The 23425-nt window shown below is 36.9% G+C and overlaps 1 protein-coding gene across 1 annotated transcript in view; it reads right to left on the bottom strand.

Annotated features, from left to right (window-relative positions):
• The window catches only part of LOC108912023 (transcription factor AP-4), a 47260-nt gene that overhangs the window by 13855 nt on the left and 9980 nt on the right, over positions 1-23425 (bottom strand). The window contains exon 2 of the mRNA XM_018717160.2: positions 22930-23098. Coding sequence (XP_018572676.1) covers positions 22930-23098 — 169 coding nt within the window. The remainder of the gene's footprint in view (positions 1-22929; positions 23099-23425) is intronic.

The raw sequence follows: 23425 nt of genomic DNA, 5'->3' as shown, positions 1-23425 counted from the left end.
GTATTTTAATTATTTTTCACTACGTCTATGAATAGGTCAATAGCTTCTAGAGAATCAAGGACATTTCCAACGCTTAACGCAAAGCCACGGAGCGCTTCTACCCACGGCGAAGCGAACCGTGCAATCGCCACGGGATACACTTGCAGCGGGGACACGTCCGCCAAGTCCAGCCGATCGTACAGGTGACTCGTTAGGATTTTTCTTTAATTGGACGCTATCTTATTACGAAATCGCCGGGCGATTACCATTTCCTCCGGAACGCCTGAGCTTTTTGTACAGAAACCGTGGCGGTATCGACACGTAATTTAAAAGTACTAGGTGTTGCCAGTCCAATTTACCAAAAATTCCCAATACCCTCTTTGAAACTTCCCTAAATTAAGATTTTTCCCTAGATTTCAAGAAAATATTTTATGTACAGACGACTTTTTATAAATGAATTTGGAGTAAATCAGCAATAAGTACTCGGAAAAAGTTGTGTTTTAATTTTTTAATAATTACATCATATACAGGATATTTTAAAACATGTGTCAGAAAATTAAGTGTGATTCATTGGCTTATTCCAAGAAAAAATGTTCCTATTAACATGAGTCCGCGAAGGCACCGTTTTCGAAATATAGGGTGTCAAAATTTTTTTTTTCAGTTTTTTAACGATATCTCAGGAATCAATTTTTCCATAGATTTAAAGAAAATATTTTATTATGTACAGACGATTTAAAAATTAGACTTTTTCGACTTTTTATAAATGAAAATAGAGTAAATCAGCACTAAGTACTCAGAAAAATTATTTTAATTTTTTTAATAGTTACATCCTATAATACAGGGTGTTTCAAAACATGTCAGAAAATGAAGAGTGTGATTCATTGGCTTATTCCAAGAAAAAATGTTCCTATTAACATGAGTCCGCGAAGGCACCGTTTTCGAGATATAAGGTGTCAAAAAAATTTTTTTTTTTTCAGTTTTTTAACGATATCTCAGGAACCATTTGAGATGTAGAACTCAAATTTTGTACACGTATTATAGTTAATATTAGCTACTTTTGAACGCTAATTCAATTTTTATTCATATGACAGTGGCGGAGATTTTAGGATTGTGTGAGGTTCTTTTGCCCCTAATTTTTACGACTCTGGAAAATTGGCATTTTGAAAGGTTATTTTAAACCGCCAATGTTTTCTACACATTAAAAAGTTCGTTAAAAACAACATAGAACAGCAACAAAACTAAGCCGCGATTGATACGCACGAAATGAAAACTATTATACGATGTGTTCTATATGAAAGCGTGTTTTTGGTGGAGATTGCCGACAGTTTCATAGCTGCACTGGGGGTCGAAATGGAATTTGTATAGTGCATGTGGTATTTTATTAAATTTGATTTTATAGTGTGAGATTATACCAGATTGTCTAGCGGCGGGGTGGAAAATTCAGTTTTCATGCTGGTGTTTCCAATGGTCAAAGTTAGGCTTCCCCATCGAATGACATATCCGCCGCCACTGACTGAAATGACGCCACGCGCGCAACATTGAGGCCTTATAAACCGAGCGCTAATGGTAAGACCCGACCCACCCAGTCGCAATTTGAACTTGTATTACCCGGTCTCGGAGGTGTTACACTACCTAGGAATGTGTGACGTAAGGAACAATTGACCAGGCTCGCAAGTTTCTCCGGCGCAAACCAACAGCAACTTATATACGTGGGAACTGGTTAGGAATGCCGCAGTCGGCCATTCCCACTGTACAAATAAAAATTTGCATGCCTCTCACTTATTTCGGTATCGGCGTCCAATTCTCGTGCAGATGGCTCAATGTAATAAATGTTATACGAGGTAAGAGGCGGTATCGGTGGGTGGGATTTTAAAGGTCTGCGAGGGAATCTTGTCTGTCGTTAGGGGGCCTCGTGGAAATTATGACCCGGTGAATAATATTCGCAGCGTTTCCGCTCAGGCCACTAGTGGGTTTTGTCGCATAAGTTAACAATTAATAATGTCTTACTTGTTAGAGTTAGACAAAGGCAGAACGGTGGTGTTTCAATTTCAATTATCGTCAGCTCGCCCTCATCCATAACTGGACTTTTTTGTTTTCCGCAATTTTATTTCCATGTTTACTAAAAGTTTTATCGGAGAATTGATCGAGTTGGGAAGACTTTCATATTCGTAATCTCCTGTGATGGACCTAACTGTAGGCACAAACCAACAGTTTCACTCCGTTATCAACCATTTGAACTTATTCGGCAGGTTTGGGTGACCTTGGATGGAGAAGCGTTGATCAAGATAGTAATAAGAATTTTTCAATGCTTTTTAAAAAGCTTCTAAATTAAATATTTAAATTCTTACTACAATAAACCCTATATTTACGATTTGAAACAACACTGAAGGGTTTAAAGAGAAGTTTGAGCAAAAAGAAGAGGGCAACTAATCTAATCACAACTGAAAACTGATGACAATTTACCACTTCGATTACTGTCAATCGACAATTTGCTGATAGAATGCAGCTAGGACTATGTTGAGTTACTGAAAGATAAACAATTTGAAAAACCTAGACACATCTGGAAATAATAGGGAAATATCAGGAATTTTCTCAAATTTTCAAGGAATTTTTCCAAATTTCATTGTAATAGGTCTTTCTTAACAAGATGCTGCCTCTTTCCGTCACTGAAAAGTAAATTTGCTACTATTACTAATTTTAGCTCTATTTCCACTTTTTAAATACCTGCACTGGTCGCCCAGTTGAAGAATGAACGCGTGGGCAAACGCGGCACAAACACAGCCGCACTGGGCGACCTGATCATAAATTCAGTTGTCAACAAATGGCCTAACAGTGCAATGCAGCAATGCGGAATTTGGTGTGATTCAGGTAATTTTAATTATAGTCACCTTCTATTAATCATTCATTTTACAACTGCGAACTTTTTTAGAGACGCCTATGAAACTCATTAAATTTTATTGCTAAGCGTTTTTATACATGTTCAACTGGCTTCGGAAAGACTATACTGTAATATTACTATGTAAGGAACTTTCATGTTTATTTTGAGATCTATGTAATTTAGGGTGGCCCAAAAAAAACGAATATTTTTTTTTTCGTGTCTCTTGTGAAAATATGTTAGTTTATCATGTTTTAAGAGCCCCTCAAAAAATCAGCTCAAAAAAAATTTTTTTAGAGGTCGATCAACATTTTTAAAAATATCCAAAATCGTCAAAAATTTAATTTTTTTTTAATTTTTTTTTCTCGTTATTTTATCATTTTCTAGGTTGAAGTAAATCTCGATTCTGAAAATTTCAAATCGATATTTTAATTTCTAAAGGTCACTCATAATTATTTTAACTTTAAAAGTAGTGTACCTAAAATGTTTTCGAGCAACCGCTAAAAATAAATATCAACGAACTAATAATTTTGATTATTGAATTTGATGAACAAAACAATAGAAATAAATCACGACACTTAAAATTTTAAAAATTATAAGTATTTGATACTCACAGTGCGGTAGTAAATTTTGCCTCGGGAAATTTTTTAAGTGTCTCCTGATTTATTTCTATTCTCTTTTTCATCAAATTCAATAAAACAAATTATTATTAGTTCGTTGATATTTATTTTTAGAGGTCGCTCGAAAACATTTTATAGTAGGATCATATTCGATGCAAAGTAATAAATCATTGTCTGTCAAGGGAACCAATGAAGTACGCTTTTAAGGGTTTTACAAATTGAATAATTTCTTTATACATTATGAAGGGACGATCAGTTCAGGTCTGGCACCCTTGTTCCTACAAAAATTCCTTTATTTTCATAAACTATTTATTTTAAATGTAATTTATTATAAATCCAGTTTGTTTCCTAAATTCCACATATGTACTACATTTTACCTCTGTACGCGCCACTGTTGTTTACTTGTTTTTTGGAAGCGCTCTCTAATTGACGGCAAAGCTCGCCAGGTTAGTATTTGACGTATAACCGACCAGTTCGTACACTCGATGCACCTGGGCGATTACAGCTACTACCAGAACACAGTGCGTATGCAGCGGTATTTCAGATTTTACATTGAATTTCATTTTAAATTTGAAATTATTTATCTTACGCCTCCTAAAAATGATGACACGATTTTCCTTTGATAAAAGACCGACAACTTTTTGCTTTACTTTGCATCGAATACGATCCTACTATAGGTACACTACTTTTCAAGTTAAAATAATTATGAGTGACCTTTAGAAATTAAAATATCGATTTGAAATTTTGAGAATCGAGATTTTTTCCAACCTAGAAAATGATAAAAAAACAATTTTTGACGATTTCGGAAATTTTTTAAAATCGACCTAAAAAAATTTTTTTGAGCTGATTTTTTGAGGGGACTTAAATCTTGATAAACTAACATATTTTCACAAGAGACAAGAAAAAAAATATATATTCGTTTTTTTTTGGGCCGCCCTACTACATATATTAAAAGTGTGCCCATATTTCGGACACCATGTATATTAGGAAGCATGGAGAATACAATAAATTAAGCTTCTCGAAAGAAAAAAAACGAGCCTGTATCTTATCTAAAGAATGTGTACGATATTTACTGCACGTACACGCCTTTTCCCAGAAATAGACTAACAAACAGTCTTCGAAAAATATTGACAACGCTGGCATTGAAAGGTGGATGTTTTTCCCAAGTTTGGCCTCGGTCCTAGACCTAGATCGGAAAACTAATTAATATTTTTACATACTATCTGCGCAGTAGGGATTAATCGATATAATCCTTAGTCAACAACTATTACATTATCTTGATAATTCTGTGTAACAATTGGAGCCAGATAATATCTATCGTAAATCATTTATCAGCTGTTGCGGGGACCGAACAACGAGATACGTCGCGCCAAGCGTTTAAAAATAACCGGCGCCTTACTTTTAAGGTGCCAAAAACAAGTACCATAATTAATCGACGTAAACACAATCAGCTGGCTTAGTCAACAATGTAATTCTGAATCAGCTGTACCCGTTGCACGCCGATTTGATAATTTATATTCGATATTACACACACACACACACACACACACACACAGGTTTTACATAACGCCCGGAACAGGGGTTGTTTGTTATTATCGCTTATAAATAGATAAAGGGATTACCGCTTTGTTTTTCCGCATCGCCAATCGCGGCGGCTGCTCTAATTCCGCACACACAAAGGAGGTTATGGGGGTCAGATTTAGCACAACTTTTTTTTGCCACTTCGGATATGTTAAAAGTGAAATCAATGTCAATGTCGAATGTCGCTTTATTTCAGCGGAAGAAAAAACGTATTTGATTACATTGCGGGTACAGAAGCACTAAAACGTAAAAATCAGGGTCGAAGTGTATAAGAAAACTAGTTTTATAATGATGAATCTCCATTTTTTCATTTTACACGTACTGAAACCTCAATTTCTTTTTTATTTTTTTTAGGTTAGTTTTTCTGGTCGTTCTAATAAATCCTATACTTTATGTGTTATTTACATATAAGGAAAACTAAGTCAACACCAATTATAGAAAATTAGTTTTATTTTAGTTGTGATCTAATGCTGCTGTATGTGTTACTTTCAATAACAACAATTTAAAAGTCAAATTAGGCAAATAATAAAATCGACCATAAAATTAAACAGACATTTAATATTTAAAAGGCGTCGTCCTTCATTAAAGAAGCACTAACATTTCTCCATCTGCATAGTTTTCACATGAACGAATACGTATTTCGGAAATTGTATACAATTTTTAACTAAATACTAATAGCTTTAATTAATACTGTTAAAAAAATTTTTTGGCCAAATTATTAAGAACTTCATTGTGAGAGTTTATATTTAGTACCTCAATAATATCGACAATGTTCTATTATAAAAAATATGAAAACAGCTCAAGTTGAAAATAAAAGCAGCACCATTAAAGAAAACTGAAACAAAACTCAATCAATAAAACGAAACCGACATTTTTCGGTTCTGTTTTTAATACTGGCTTTATTCCGATGTGGAAATTTAAAATTGACCAACATAAATTGAAGGAATTATCAATTAAAATAGTGCAATTTTTTTCTAAATTGAACCAAATTTAGTTACCACTACAAGGACACTTCAGAAACTATTAGAGATACCGAAAAGCTTGTATGGACAAAGTACTGCATAATTTAATGCCGAGCAACTTCCCACTGAAAACAAAATTTACTTCCTTATTTCTATTTTATTTAAAAATAAAGTCCCTTTTCAACTGGAGTTCTGCGAGAATTTGAGAAACTCCCCGACATTCCCAGATCTACGAAATTCTCCGACTTCAGGTTTTCCAGTTTGGTACTTATCCACATCTCTGTATATGAACAAGTGGCATTATTCCCTCCACTTCTAACCCCTGTCCAATTTATTGAAACCTAGAGACTAACTCATAAGTATCCTTTTCTAATTGTAAGAACCACCTCTCATCTAGCACACGAGTAGTAACTGATACTTTTTCTCCTCGCTCCCTTCGTCGCGATGCGAGTTATAAACATCGGAATGCGACCCGACGAAAACGCGTAATATTCGCTGCATTCGCCTCGCTTTTACGCCGGCTCTATCGCCGTGGTGGAAAGCAAAGAGGAGAGAATTGACCTTGGCCGCAGTCAATGCATCAAGCAGACAAAGAATGTTGTCCTATCGTCCGCATACCGATCGTGGATTTGAATTAATTCGAAACGGAGTAGGAAAGCACCAAGTGTAAATCCTATCGGAGAAGCGAAAACGGCAGCGGTGCTTTTTCCACTATGAGCACAAGGCGAGGGAAAGGAGAGTTGTAGCGCTGGCTAGTTTACCGATATAAAGATACTATCTGCGTTAACGTTAACTCACAATCCACAATCGGTATTGAATATTCAGTAGCAGTGCAGAATTTCCGCTAAATTGTCAGAATTGTAGAGGTAATGGAATATTTTAAAAAACTCCAAAGAGATTCCAATCCTTTGATAACTTTCCAATACTGTCAAAAAGTTTCAGATAAAAGTTATAGGATATACAAGCACCTGGGATGCCTTATTGATAACCGAAATGGAGCCGCACGCAGTCGGAGAATGCATAATGCAATTGCGCCGTAAAATCATCCCGGAATTGTGGAAATGCATCGGCAAACGGTGACCGAGTGCACTTTAACCTTTCGGAATTTTCCGGAGCTCCGGGATACGTAGACATTGTTGCAACGCGAGGCAGCCAGTAGGACGTTTTATGTCTCGCATTACCGACATAGCTGGATATTTCATTTTATGATCTCCTTAATGTTTCATAACGAATATAAGTGTACGAGTAAATGGACCCCCATCGCGATCTACAATATCTTTCATTCCTTAACGAGAAAAAGTGATAAAATTCATACTGAAATTGAAGATTTATTCAAGTCGAATAATTTTTTAGGTATGAAGCGTAGCCCAGATCTACAAAGAATGTTCTCTTACAAACGATTTTAAATAAATGCCCAATACAAAAACAAAAACGTTTGTCCGTAAACAGCGAAACTTATTTTGCTTGTCCGTTCAAGCACTTCATTGAACCTAACTGTAGAACTACTTGTTTCGCAAAAAAAGTTCATAGGATTCTATTTTTAAAATATTAGCCCGGTCAAAATAGACATTTCAAATAACGAAAATTCCGACAGAGCTAAATTTTGGTGAAGACCTTGGGTACACCATTAGAAATAAAGTGTCAATACAATCAATATTTTTTGGAGCTCCTTAACAGCAAGGAGAAAGCGAATTCCTTTTGTGATTATTGTTTGAGGTGAAGAATCAATTTCTGCAATCAATCAAATCTTTTCTTCCAAATAATTTTAATACTGATTTTTTACCCCTTCTGAACATTGCTGATGAAGTATCGCAGCCGGTTATCGCATGTGAAAATAAGATATGGTTTTGGCATTTTGGATAAGCAGATAAACCTTTTGAAGAATATATTTCTGTTCGCTGTTGAGCCTTTCCAGGTTTTAAAAAGTATATAATTTTATCAATTGGAGTCCTTGCAGCGAGTAGTATTAATAAGTCAACATCTTCAACAACTACAATAGTTGTATTTGTTGCATTAAATTGTTCTATTGCTGTTTCAATTATAAGGACATCTGCGTCATTTTGACTAAGGGACTAGTTTCTTTTGAGTGTATATTCTCAGAATAGTATAGTTTATACATATAAGAGACACAAATAGGCATTTTTACTTGCATTAAGTGCCTGACTATGTATATACGTTGCATATATGTGCATATCATGTAGAAGGTGACTCCTTCAACTTTTAGAATCGCGATATCTCAGGAATGGTGGTTCTTAGAAAAAAAAAGTATAAGGACCATTTTTGTAGATAATTTTCATATCTATAATTTTTGTCTGAGCTACTTTTTTGATAAAACTTACCGTTTTCGAAAAAAATCCAAAAAACCTCAAATTTTGGCTTTTGACCCCGAATAACTTTTTTAGCACACATGGGATCGGTGGGGAATTTTGACACTTCATTTCTAATGGTGTACCCAAGATCTCCACCAAAATTTAGCTCTCTAGTCGGAATTTTTGTTATTTGACCACTATTTTTATGACTAATTTGACCGGACTATATTATAGATTTTAGTTACTTATATTACAACATTTTTTTCTCCGAGACATATTATTCTTTATTTCCTTAAACAGGTATAGTCTTTTCGAAGTCAGTTAAACATATAGGGTCAATGATGTATGTACCTTTATTTTTAACATGGATTTTAATATGGTAGAAGTTTTTAGGTCTTAGTCCCTTGTATCCCCATCAGGTGTGCCACAGGGCTCGGTGCTGGGGCCACTGATTTTCAATATATTTACAAATCACGTAGAACCAGTATAAACATGTGTCCTCAACAAATTACAGTTAACAAGTGCAACTACTCGTTGGATGACATAATATATTACTGATCATTAGTCATTTTGTATCTCTTTAAGGAAAAATTACAAATCAAACACTTCATATTAGTAATTTTGCCTCCATTGTTTCAATTTATTATTGTATGCGATATGTCAATACATGTACCAATAACTTATCCTTTGCGATTGCCGATAGATGCGTCGAAAATTGAAATAAACAACCGTTAAACGCACATCATTAACGATCAAAACGGCAATTAAAAGCGCGTACCCGTGATAAAACGCCGGGCAAACACTACTCATAATAAAATAAATCGCCGACGAGACCGCCGGCATTATCATCGTAGGACAACTGCGGCGTTGATTCATGGCCCTTAAAAGCAAATAAATGAGCGTTTCCCGAACCCCGATAATAAATTGCATTTATTTCTAAATAACGCGGGACATAAATCCGACCCCTACTCATATCCCAATTTCTAGAGTAGTGAGTTGGTGGTGGCAGCCTGTGACGAAGACAAATATCCCGCCGAGATGGGGATGTTAAAACGTGCCGCGTTGCCAGACCTCGCTCGTACAAACTACGAATGCGCCTGCGCAAACAAGTAGGGTAAATGTGTGTAGGATGTCGTATTCTAAGTCCCGAACGGATTTAAAATTTTCGCTCAACTTTCCAATCCGAACCACGAAGCCGTCTTCAATCACGCTACACAGGGCCAATAAAGATAGTATTTTTAACCATGTTTCCAAAATTTTCGCTCAAGTTCTCATAGAAGCTCCTGGCCGGAGGCCGATGCCATCGACAGAGCAGCCACCGTGACATATTTAACCTCAAAAACTTCTTTTAAAAGATGTCAAAATTCGATTTTACGAAATCATACTAGACACCCTGAATAACAACGAATCATAAAATACGAATATTCTCAGCTGAGAAACTTATAGTTAACAGTACAACCGAAACAGGAAAGAGAGCTTTCCGAAAGACAACCATGCCTGCAATCGGCGATAATCCTTAAAGCGCAATATGCAAAAAACGGCGGGAGACCCGGCAACGTCGCGTCACGAATCCGTATTATGGTTCTGGCCTTGAAAGGCGGCCAAGGGTTGTGCCGTCGCGCGAAGGGAGAGCGGGTGGGAGAGAGACGGGAAGGGGTGGAGAAAGAGAGCGAGAGAAAGAGCGTCCTTGGACGGCGGGCGCCGCCCCGGCTGCCTGTATCGATCCCGTCGAATGGGCTTCGAAAGGTCACATCAAAATTTGATCTGAGACTGCTCTTTTCCAGAACGCCATACTTACGGCAGACCATCTATATAGGTTTACAACAGAAAAAAAAATAAATAAATAAGCCCGATATGTCTGACTAACGCTTATCCTGAAAATTCGATGCTTATGCGGAGCAGTGGGCTTGTGTTAAATGTTGATGACCACGACACTTCGTTGAAATTACAAATTTTTAGACAAAACATACGAAAAAAAAAATATATATTGAAAAATATTATTTAAATATATTTTTACATTACATATTTAACAATGACTGTGAGTTTCTTCGGGAATGAGGCATAGTAATAAAAGCTCATTAAATGTAGGTATGTGGAAAACCCTTAAATGCGTAGAGAAGGTGCTTAATACTGCGTCTAATTTTATCGAGTTCATGACATTTTATATGGCTTACCTAGAAGCTTAATAGAGTTATGGTAAATGTTTCCCTGTTCGGAATTATAAAAAATTGTAAGTCCATGTATATAATCTCTTTGATTAAATCATCTAAAAACAACATAAATATTTAAGAGCGTAGATTGTTGATGGTTCCAGTCATTTTGGATCAAATTTCGACAATTGCGATATTATATTAAAGCGTAGTTCTTTACGTAGACTTTTGGTGCTATTTTATTATTTATAATTTATTTATAAAATTGCATTGAAATTGTTTTCTGGCAAGACATCATTCTTAAAATTGACAAGACAAGGTTCCTTTTGTATTATTTACCATATTCGACATGTTGCAAATAAACGTACTACTATTATATTATTTGCCGCTCAGCCCCGGCATATTCATACATTTTTTGAATACAATATCGCGCATCGTGAACCTTTTACCGAGATCCGAGTCCGTTTCGCATTAGCAGATTGAAATGGGTCTCATCCTGATCCCCCAATTAATCCCTCGCAAATTTCGTAGTGAAAACGTCAAAAGACTAACGGTCGACTATTAAATGAGTCGTAGTATTTATTGTGCGGCCGCCTTATCGCTACCCATTTTTCCCGTCGGCCAGGGGGACGGATCGGGGCCGTCGACGCGAAAGGGGTGCCCCCCTGCGGGGGTGCCGGAAGTCGCCATGGCAACGTACGTGGCGGGAATGACAGACTCGGCGGTGCCCGCGCCTCGTCTACGGCCGCCGCCGCGCCCGTTCTTTTCGAGGGGCGTAAAAGGACCGGCGAACAGTGACGGCTCGTAGGGGCGGGCAGCACCGGTACAAAAAATTTTTTAAAGCCACGAGATACACAGGGATTGTGCTCGCAAGGAGATATTAGAAAATTTTAACAATGTTTTGAATTGGAAAATTTTGGATTTATTGAAATTCTGCTAAAAAAAAAGAGAAAAATTAGTGTATTTGATTTATACAGGGTGTCTCACATTTAAATAGCAGGACTTCAGGAATCAGTAGGAGACCTCATTTTGAGTCTAAAAGTTCCTATATATATGGGTCCTAAAACGCTTAGTTTCTGAGATACAGGGCGTTCAATTTTATTTTTGTTTTATTTATTTATTTTTTAACTAAATAACCGCTGACAAAAAAAATCATCATGTTGCGGCGAAAGACTTAGTATTTAAGGGCAAATAATTTGACACAGAAAATCATCGCATATTAGTTCCAGTGGTGGAGATAGAGGGGTCTCTATGCATATTTTTATAAAAAAAAGTATAGCCGATTTGATATTTTCCAAATGTTTTCGAAAAATATGAAAGAGCATTCAATTTTACCCAGAAAAGGCCCTCTTGTCCAAAGTCGATAGGAGGTGGCGTTTTCAAGAAAAACCGAAAATACTGTTTAGAAGTCGAATTAAGAAAAACCGAAAATACTGTTTAGAAATCAAATCAGACTTGAAATGTCATTCTAATATTGACATTTGCGCTTATTTTATTATAGTTTCTAATTGTGTGTAGAGTATTAAAAAAAATTGCAACAAATTCAAAATGCCGTTTAAGTTTACGAACCAAGAATACGCAGATATTCACTTCGTATACGGGTTTGCCAATGGGAACTCGGCAGAAGCTGCTAGGGAATATCGGAGACGATTTCCTAATAGAAGACAGCCGCATCCACACGTTTTTATTAATATTCATCAACGTTTCGCTAATGACGGATTGAATCTGGTCCATAGGGATCGCAACATAATTAACGTTAATATTGGCAGAAATAGGAGGAATCAGCGAATCTTGCACGAATTTGACAGAGATCCCACGACGAGTACCAGAAAAATTTCCAGGATTATTGGTGTTTCCAGGTGCACTATTTCTAGAACATTAAGACGAGATCATAGACATCCCTACCACTTACAACCTGTTCAGGGTTTACGTCCGGGTGACGAGGAACATAGAATAGCTTTTTCTCGGTGGATTCTTAACTCAATTGAAAACGACGGAAATTTTTTATCACACATATTATGGACCGACGAGTCATGTTTTACTCGTCGAGGTGTGACAAATTTACACAATCAGCATGAGTGGGCACATGAAAACCCGCATGCAATCAAACCACGAAATTTTCAGCACGAATTTAGTGTTAATATTTGGCTCGGCGTTTATAACAATTGTCTTTTCGGCCCTTACATCTTACCTCAACGACTGAATTCTGCGAATTTCTTAGAGTTCTTAGAGACCGAGAGTGCCAACATGTGGGAGGAAATTCCTCTGAATTTAAGAATGCGAGCATGGTTTCAACTTGATGGCTGTCCAGCTCATTTTGGCCGAAATGTCAGGAACTGGTTGAACACCCACTTTCCCGAAAAATGGATTGGCCGCGGGGGTATCGTTGCATGGCCTCCCCGATCCCCTGATCTGACACCCCTAGATTTTTTCCTCTGGGGTTTTATTAAAGAGAGAGTTTATACCACTACTGTGGACACAAGGGATGAACTTATTCGTCGGATTCGGAACGCATGCAGTGAAATCAGAGACAATAACTTAATTCAAATGAGACGTTCTATTCAGCGTCGGTGTCAGTTATGTATCGAAGAAAATGGTTTACATTTCGAACATTTGCTTTGATGTAATATGGTTTTCGTTATTTATTTTTGTATTTATTTTCATTTAATTAATTAAAAACAATTTTAACCGAATTTTTGAACTACATATTTAATTTAGTTGTAACACAATGTTTAAAAATTATTATTTGACTTCTAAACAGTATTTTCGGTTTTTCTTGAAAACGCCACCTCCTATCGACTTTGGACAAGAGGGCCTTTTCTGGGTAAAATTGAATGCTCTTTCATATTTTTCGAAAACATTTGCAAAATATCAAATCGGCTATACTTTTTTTTATAAAAATATGCATAGAGACCCCTCTATCTCCACCACTGGAACTAATATGCGATGATTTTCTGTGTCAAATTATTTGCCCTCAAATACTAAGTCTTTCGCCGCAACATGATGATTTTTTTTGTCAGCGGTTATTTAGTTAAAAAATAAATAAATAAAACAAAAATAAAATTGAACGCCCTGTATCTCAGAAACTAAGCGTTTTAGGACCCATATATATAGGAACTTTTAGACTCAAAATGAGGTCTCCTACTGATTCCTGAAGTCCTGCTATTTAAATGTGAGACACCCTGTATAATGCAAATATAAAATTTGGAGTGTACTACATGCGAAGAACGAACATTTGCTGCTCTCTATCTTCTGATCGATGATTCTCTCAACTCTCATTATTTATGCAATTCCTGTTATTGTTATCGATTTTTTTTATTAAAGTAATTTAGCTTAGCCTTTTTTAAAAATAGTTCTGGCCTGCTCATTTTGTAATACAGAAAAGAAGTAGAAGAGTTGGAAAAATTGCAACTCTACTACAATTTCTTGAATATATTTATTCCAACGCCATCTATTGTATATCCACGCCTGATGACCTGCCGACCCAGTGTATACTGCCACGAGTCGCCACTGCCGGCGAATAACGTCCGATGAAGGAGACTCAGTCACCGTAACTATCCATACACGTACTCACTGTTAAAGAAGCAGGAATCCAGTTCCTCTTTTTTAATATTTAAAAATTTAGCAATTTTTTTTTCTTTTCACTACTATAGCAGAATAAACTAGCATTAGCCGACGTAACTCTAAGGGGTTGAGGATAAATTTTAATAATTAAAATAGTAGACGACAACCGCCTAACAAAGTCTCGCCTAGATGCAGCCCAGACTTGCAGGGATTGCATTTAGGTAACCCGACTAAAGAAATCGATGGCGCGCGGTTACCAAGGCAACCGACTACTGACGTCAAACAATCGATCCCAGTCGCACGGCATCTCGCGAAATAAAGAGCTCGCCCGATGTTAATCCGGCGGCATTATCACGCAAATGCTTATAAATGCGTGTAATTCATAATAAAACGACATCAGAAAACGCGGCATCCTCTTTTTTTTTCCTCGCACGATTCGTTTCCTACGACCCAGCGGGTCACCGTCAAATTAGCCTAATAGCACCCTACTATGTCTGGATCATTCCAGAAACCCGATCCACTGCTCCATCTGCAGGTGGGCGTCCCGGAAAATTCCAGATTCCCGGGCGCCGGAAGCGGTGACGTCACAAGGCGGTCTTGCGGCGTGCGCGCGAGAGAGACGGCACCATCGATTCCGATACGGGGCCCATCTCGTAGGTCTGAGTGTAGCGTAAAATGCAGCGTACTCCAGTGCATACATAAATGGGGGAAGTGAAACGTCGATATTCCTCCGGCGTGCACTTATGCTTTGCGCACATTCGACCCCCCTTTAATAAATAAATCGCCACAAGCCGGCCGCCCAGCCGTCAGATATTCTAATTGACAAGTGACACGGGGGCACACACTCGTCCTGCGGTTGTACTATTTAATCTACTCCGCCCGTACGGTAATTCTTTGATGGCGTTTCGCCAGGTTTCCAGCACCTGTTTAGGAATACGTTTACTCCGCGATCAAGTAATACACCGAACGACCAACATTATGACAAATGCCGAGTGTTTTCTGATGCTATTGACATTCTGATGACAATTCAAATAATTAAATCTGGGGAGAAATAACTTAAAACTAAGATAAAAATGTGAGAAAATATTTAAAGAACCAACTATTATTTTGTTAATCCATCTTGCAACATTACTTTTTAAAAGATTTAGTTTACCGCCATATTGGAATATTAGAAATCATATACCTAAGACACTCTGATTCCATATTTCCAGGTAGATTTAAAAAATGTCTATTTTGCAGCATCAATATCATTTTTCAACCGGCATTGCCAGAGCCGAGGTCAGGGATCGAACCTGGACCAGAATAGGAAGTTTGGCCGATAAATTATTGCCACCGCACGCTCGACCGACTACGCTACTGTATGGATTATGTAGTAATATAATTTTTAATTTTTTTTCTTATTGTGGATTATTTCTTGAAGTTTGAAATGATATTCATATCTTTTTACGGTGTATCAGCAGTTGCACCCCACTTAATTCAGACAAATCGCAGTAAGATGCGTCCTTGTTGTAAAACGTACATAAATAAGTCTGCGCATTATTTTTCCTCAGTTTACAGAAAATCGCATCCGATCCAAATGTCCAAAATTTCTGGTAAAATTGGACGTAGGGAAAAAAATAGTTTTTTCCCCATAGAAATTGGAAAGAAACGAAAAATTCGAAAAAATTTAATTTTTGTTAAAATTTAGTACATAGAGTTTTAGCCACTACGTTTGCGCAAATATAAATAATAAATTACTATAAAATAAAAGAAAATATTTACGTCTATGGAATGAAACAGAAAACTTCGAAAAATTTGACTTCTCTGAAAATGTTCTAACTTCTAAATATATTTTGCAAATAAAAATTGTTTTAATTAAGAAAAAATCGTTGGACCATTTGCCATTTCAGAAGATGCTGATAAATATTCTGAATTCAGAATGATCAAGGGCATGTTGCTCTGGAATCAAAAGTATCAGGTATGGAATCTGAAGATCATCCTTTAAGGGCGCCATATTCTTGAAATAGGATTTTCCACGACAAATAATTTAAGTAATTTAATAACTGAATAATTTGAAGCTATCAAATAACAGGAATGTTTGTCATGACATCTGTGTATTTTCAAAGACGCCGCAGTAAAACGAATAGACAGGTGCAAAAAACGATCAAACCATCAAGGTTGTAGGTACTGAAATTTACGAAAATACCAACTTTTTTATATATAACTCCACATGTAAATATTCTTATAACATATACTTGCTTAGTCCTACATATAAAATTGTTTACTTTTATTTATAAGTACATATGTGAAAATAATTCTTAAAATGTGAGGTTAAGACAACAGCAAATGCATGTTTTACAAACGCTTTTTTTAAGTTATTATTTTATTTGAGTAAATTTAAATAGTAACGATGAATAAACAGAACATCAAGGATTTTATTTTTGGGCTTACTTTTGTTCTACACGTTTTATTTTTCAAGATTTCGGTACCTAAAAACGCCAGAAATTTGACTATTTCTCGGCCAGGGATATGGCCACCTTAAGCTAATTTGCAAAATAATTTTTTTGCCGAGCTCGATTTTTTAATTTGCTTTTGTTAAAATTCCGTTAATTTGGGGACATCACGATCCGGAATATATAAATTTGGATAAAATATGTTGTTCTGGTATTCACTGAGCCCTGTTCGAGCAAAATATATTTGGAACAATATTTTAATATGTTTTCAACTGTTTCTATTTGAATTTCTTCCATTTTTTCAACTCTATACATTTTTTCCTTCGTAGTAGACGTAATTGTTAAATGGAGAAATATTTCAATAAAAATTCAGGAATTGTTACATATCCGCGAAAGTGGCGGACCTCCTTAATTTTTTTCAACGCATATTTGTTTGCACCCTGTACAGTTATAAGCATCATCTTTTCATTAAATTTGCTATAAATCACAAATAAAAAATTCCTATTACGGTCCTGACCGCCGCTCCTCTATCCAAGGTCACCAAATCCGGCCGAAAAAGATCAAAATAGCAACAACGGAGTGGAATTACTGCTTTATATATTATGTTGTGGACCTAACAATGAAGTCTGGCGCATCATGAAAATTCACACAAATTTTAATATTCATACAAGACATAGAGGAGCACACCCAACATCAACGCAGATTTTTGTAGCGATCCTTTCAACCATGCTAGACCAAACTGTTAATTTTAAATTTTTCCGTACGGACGCGCGTCGCATTTCTTACGAAAAGATTAATTAATCTCGCGATCATTCATTGTTCCAATCAACCGGTCGACCTCAGGCACATGAATGAAAAATATCTCCGCCAAGGTTATGCACAGAGCACTAAAACTAAAATAAGATGTGGCACGGCACATGCACACAGTTACCTGTTTGCATTTCGCATCACCACGGTAGGTACGTTGAAAAACTGTAAGGGCGTTATTAGCTTGGCACCGCGTCCCGGTGTTACTTGGATAACGCTCCGGACTTACCACGTCGCACGGTGAAGGGCAAACCGGCCGTAAAGGCAGACCAGACCGTGAAGGTCTCCTACCCGTCAGACCAAAAGAGAGAGACGAGCGAATTTCTATCGGGATTTACATAATTTGTAGAATCGAGTGCTCGCCTATTAAGGCTAGGAGAGGAAGTGCTTTATTAGTAATCGTCTGCTTGGTAGATAAAATATCTAATTAAAGGAAAATATTCGTCGCGCATAATGAATGCCCGTGAGTACGTATCTCCTTTTAAAATTTAAATATCCTAGTGGTATGGTGCAAGTAAAGTTAATGGATTTTTTGGAATAATTTTATTGTATGTCAAAATTTAAGTACAAATCTGGCTAGCACGGATTGGTAACAACGAACAAATTAAATGAAAGACGCAGAAAAAATCTCCCAGGATAAAAATAAGTCATCTTAAAGTCATCCCAGACCGAAAAAGGAAGAACGATGCAAAAAAACGGCCTGTAGGAACAGACGGTCGCACATTTCGATAAGACGAACGAGTGTGAATATATGCCTCAAGGACGTCGACGCCACAGTGAGTGTAAGCGAAGAGCGGGCGGGTGCGGGAACGCCGACGATTTTGGTGGGAACCGTACGCCGGCAAATTATTATCTTAAATGTCAATAACGCATTCCGCGACGTCGAACGGTCAGAATTCGGTTCTGCTCAGATATAGCCGCACGTTAGTCTCGTTCGCTGGACATGTTTTTTGTTCCGGCAAGGCCGGTTTTTTTTTTCTTCTTTAACCATTACAGATAGCATTCCTTTCCGCAATAGAAATCAAAACAACAATGATCGCAACGTGCTCCGCGGACAGACGTGCCGCTATTCAAGTCGTTGTTTATCGACTAACAGTTAGTGTTTAGTGAATGGTTTTTGGTTTGACGCCGAACAAACGGTGCATTTGAAGTAAAAATCTGCGTAGAGTATAAAGCTTTTACGAAATCCATGAATTCTTCATCGCTATCGATGAACCACCTGGAAAATAACGGTTTGCAAAATCTTGCGCTAGATCTGATACCAATGCTTACAGAATGGAATCTTATAATTCACCTCGTAAATGAACGAACGAATCCAGTAAATATATTTTCTTAAAATGTATTTGGCTTCTATTCGGTCGCGCTCCTCATTTGGGATAGGTCCAGAATAGTCTAGATTCTATCTTTAAACCGTTTTAATATCTGCGCACCAAAAAAACTAATGGGAGACAACTTGTTCGGATTCCGACCTGCTCAATGTAAATTCCACAGAAATTGTCGTTCTAGGCGCCGAATAATTCCTATTTGGACAATTACCAACGGCGCCAACACACGATTACCCTTAACCTGGCCCCTCTTTTCATTTAGGATAGGTCCAGAAGAGTCTCTAGATTTAGATCGTATTAATATCTACACGCGGAAAAAAACACTCCCGGCAGACAACGGAGCGGCATTCTCTTCACCTTGTATTTGTTCGGATTCCGACCTGCTCAATGTGAATCACATAGAAATTGCCATTCCCCGCGTATACCTGTCGCGTATACACCGTGTCCCAGATCAAGACCAACTTTATTTACATTTCTGATAATTATACAATATTTACAAAGGCAAAACCAACAATAGTCAATTATTTAGGTGCATTTTAAGAGGTGTTTAAATTACAAAGTACGTAACATTTTATATGTATTCTACAGGTAAATATTATTCTGAAGTCTAGGACACTTTTTATAAGCTGTAAATTTATCTAGAATTCAACAATTCATTCAACACTTGCGAAAATTTCTTCGCAAATCAAGCACAATTTAAAATTCAAATAACAATACTAGTGCAATAGACATTAAAATTGTTAAATATCATCCCAGATAAAAGATGGCGCGAAACATGTTTAAAAAATTAAATACGGAGTGACTCATCTACTTTGTGTATACATAATCTAGGAGGCACACGCATAAAAAAAATCGACTGTTACTGGGTATTTTTAAATGACCTAATTTTTGTCTTTAGTATTTGTAATAGTTCGCTGTGATCGATAATGAATAATTTCGATTAATTTGGAATAAATAAGTGGAAGGATAGGAAAAATAGGGCACATTTATTAAGATATTCTGAAAATTCTACAAATATGAACAGATGCTACAGAAAAATTTGTTCTGATATAAATGATGTAAATGTTAGAGTTCGGCCAGGTGTTAGAAAGCGAGACAGGCTGCATTTGTGTTAAGTCGGTGACCGAAATCCGAATAATAATCTTATTCAACCGGCGAAGTCCGAAGATTAGCCACTTATTATTATTGCAAAATCTCCCCCACCTAGCCGCACGGCGCGCACTAATTTTATTATCTAGGTGCAGGCCATTAGCTTTTAAACGATCTTTCGTCGAGCCGGCCTGCCCAGACCGGCACGCAGAGAACTAGGTCAGGGTATTTTACTACACAGAGATAGGCTGTAATTTTCAGTCGGGGTCTTCTGTTTTTAAATAGAACTGAGTAAGTTGCTAAATATGTAACACGTGGGCCGGGCACATCGATGTGTTTTATAGGCGGCCCACGACGCGACGGGATCGGTCCCGATTTATATTTCGCAATCCGACGAACCCAGCACCAGCGTTCGTAGCACAGTTATTATACCGCACGCACGAAAAGGAGGGTAGGCGGTCGTTGGCTGGTGGCGGCGTTTTCGAGACTCGACTCTCATTCATGCGTTATAAAAGAGTATGACATTTTAAAAATGCACATATGAATAAAGTCCGAATAAATTGGTAAAGCGGAACAAGACGTGGTCAAAAACCACATTCGTTATTAGCAAGAAATTACAACTAAACTTAACGTAGTTGTTTTACAGGCGTTGTTTATCGCTGTTAAAGAGCAACTGAACGTGTGTGGCACCCTTTAGTCTCTTCAAAATTCGAACGTGTATGGCACCCCTTAGCCTTGTCAAAAGTCGAGCGTGTATGGTATCCTTTAATTTCGGAAAACTCTAGTCTCGTCAAAAACCGAACCAGTATCTACTTCAATAGGTTGTTGATGTTTCGGAAAATCATTCTGATTTCGTTTTCAGCATGGATAATCAATGTTGTTGGTTACGAATAATAAAAATAAGTAATAGAATAAACATAATAACATATCTTTAACTATGGGAGCAGGTACACAAATTTAATCTGTTAAAATTAATTTTGAAACGAAACGTCATTATTAATTCTGAAAACGAAAACAGATTTTCGAAACGTTAACAACTTACTTGAAGTGAACGAGTTTTTTGGTTACAAAAATAATTTGATTGATCCGTTGGGGCAAGGGTTTATTTAAAAAAAAAATTTTTCCAGTGTTAAAATACGCGGGAAAAAAATGTTGTGCTAATTTTCTAAAGGTGAATATACAATATTTATACAGAGTGGTCCGAATTTTATGCAGAAAACTTCGAGGGCAGATAGATCTCTTTAAAATAATATGTGTTTGCCTTATAAACATTGTCTGGAACAGACCGTTTTAGAGATACAGGGTGTTGAAGTTGTTAAAAAAAATTGATTTTTTTTTAATATCTCCGGAATCTATTAACCAATCTCAATAAAATTTGGTACAGATAATGTATGACAGCCTTTCGTTTCCTAAAATAGGAGCTTTAAAGGTTCAACCAGTGGTGTACAACTGGACAGGGGCACCCTTTTTTTACAAAAAAAACTACGCCACTGCATTTTTTAAAAGTCATTGTAACTGATTTATATTCTAATTGTTGAAAGATACTCAAGTTACGTAAACAAAAACATTCCCATCCTTAGATACTAATGCCTACTTGTAATATGTTTATTTTCTCTCTCGAAAGCCCAACGACCCCTAAGTCATAAATTAAAATGCTTATAAACATACGGAGGTATATTGTCACACTGAGCTTGGAAAATACTTTAAGTTTCTAATCTGATTTGATACCGAATAGATGTGCTCTCTGAATAAGTGAATAATCAATATCTTTTAATTATTAAAGTGTTTTAGTTCTACCCATAATCCCAACACTAATGTAGAAAATACGTAAAAAATGTAACTTGATTTGTCGGCAAAGAAACGTTTTTTTTAAATCTCTTTCCCTCCGGAAATTTTATTCCTTCAACGGCTCCCGTTTAGTTTCGTCAAAAATTGAATGCGTATGACATCCTTTAGTTTTAGTGTCTTTTATTCTTGTCAAAAAGCGAATGTGTATTGCATCTTTTATTCTTGACAAAAACTGAACGAGTATGGCACCTTTAGTATCGTCAGAAAGTTGCCTTTTTGAGAGGTGACATTAAGAAGATTGTGTTTAGTAAACGGTGCAGTGGTAAACCTGCAATAAAAAACAGACCGAAGAGTTACCGATCAGCTGTGCTATGTATGCCACGGACTGACAGCAAGTATAAAAATACTCCGCGTTACATGTCGCCGACATCATGCAAGGTGTAATGTTGTTAATAATCACGCTACGTTGCCTTGAAATTCAATTAATAATACCGGTGAACCAAACAAATTAAATTGCCGCATTCACATGAATGAAGCTAGTTGTGTGTGTGCAACACCGATTGTCCTCGGCGAGGACATCATTAAAATCATCGATCGTAAAATGAAAAACAGGATCGATAGCGCGGGGTTTAGATTCAGTAGAAATACAAAGATCCATGATGAAAAATTTTTACTAATCGTTAGTTGTAAGAGTGATTAGAGTAATCGTAAATATCAAGAGATTGGAATGAAAAGACCGAGACCCGATACCGCAATCTGCTCTTGAATAACGTTCAAATATTATTAACTATCTTTGGTCGTCAGGTATGATTGGAAACGAGGTTAAAGCCAGCAAAATCAGAGATATCAGTTTTTATGCCGCAACCCTCCCTCCACCGAATTCCAACCTTACTTTACAAAACCGAATGCAGGCGGTTGACCTCACTACCTTTCACTATGCGGCATTTCCTTTAACAAAGGCAGACTATAGACAGACTGCTCTCCAATGCAACGACCAGTCCTTGCCAACTACGTAACGTTAATTGTTGAATTACTAAAAGATTACCGCCTTGTCCTTTGGCGATTATCTCAGTAATAGAGCGATTATTACGGATACGACCGTTCAAAATGAAATGTCATAAAAATACGCAAACGCTCCAGTTTACGCTTATTTTTAAACGCAGACGAAAATAAAGAATCAGCTGATACAGCGGCGCTGAAAAATAGAAATCAGATGATCAGAGATCCAATCATGTGTGCCCCGTCTCCCAATAGACCAAGTCTAGACAGATCCCCCGCAATATTTTCAGTTAGTTCCGAATAATAACAGTTCCTTTTTAATCAATTTTAGCACTACGACATCTTCAATATTTATTTTCTGCCACGGTCACACAGGATTGTATCTTGTTCGCGGGACATAAACGACCATATCGTTATAGAATTTAAGGTGAGCAGCAGTCAGGACTTACCTTACTTAATTTTTCCCCTTCGTGATGCGGTAGGAGCGACCTAAGGGACTGAAAGCCATTGTTGATGCTCTGCATACGCCTCCTCTCGTTGCTGTTGGCGATCTCCCTTCTGATCCGCTTTTCCTGTTCCATGGTGGCCGTGGGTGGTTCACCTCCCTTGTTTATACGGCTGCGAAAAGATCGTTTTTTATTATGGCTGAAGTACAACTATTAACCGTGATGGTACTCAAAGGGGTATTAACACGTGTTCATTTATTTCATCTCGTAAACGTGGAGATACGACATTAAGTAATCGTATGTTGAATAAATGCATCCTTGGTGACAAAGAACGGATTAAAATTCGTTTTCTAATGGATTTTGAGTAAAATACCTGAAAGAAAAGTATTTGTGTGTTTTATAAATGGAAAATATTAGACTGTAACAGTTAATCGACTCATTCGCGGAAAACGGCAGCCTTTGCTCAGACAAATTACAGTCATTGTTCCCTGCATCCCTT

Source organism: Anoplophora glabripennis, unplaced genomic scaffold (genome assembly GCF_000390285.2).
Source record: "Anoplophora glabripennis isolate ALB-LARVAE unplaced genomic scaffold, Agla_2.0 scaffold88, whole genome shotgun sequence".
Lineage (NCBI taxonomy): Eukaryota > Metazoa > Arthropoda > Insecta > Coleoptera > Cerambycidae > Anoplophora > Anoplophora glabripennis.
Note: the sequence above shows the minus strand (reverse complement) of the source record. Positions and strands in the feature narration are given on the sequence as shown.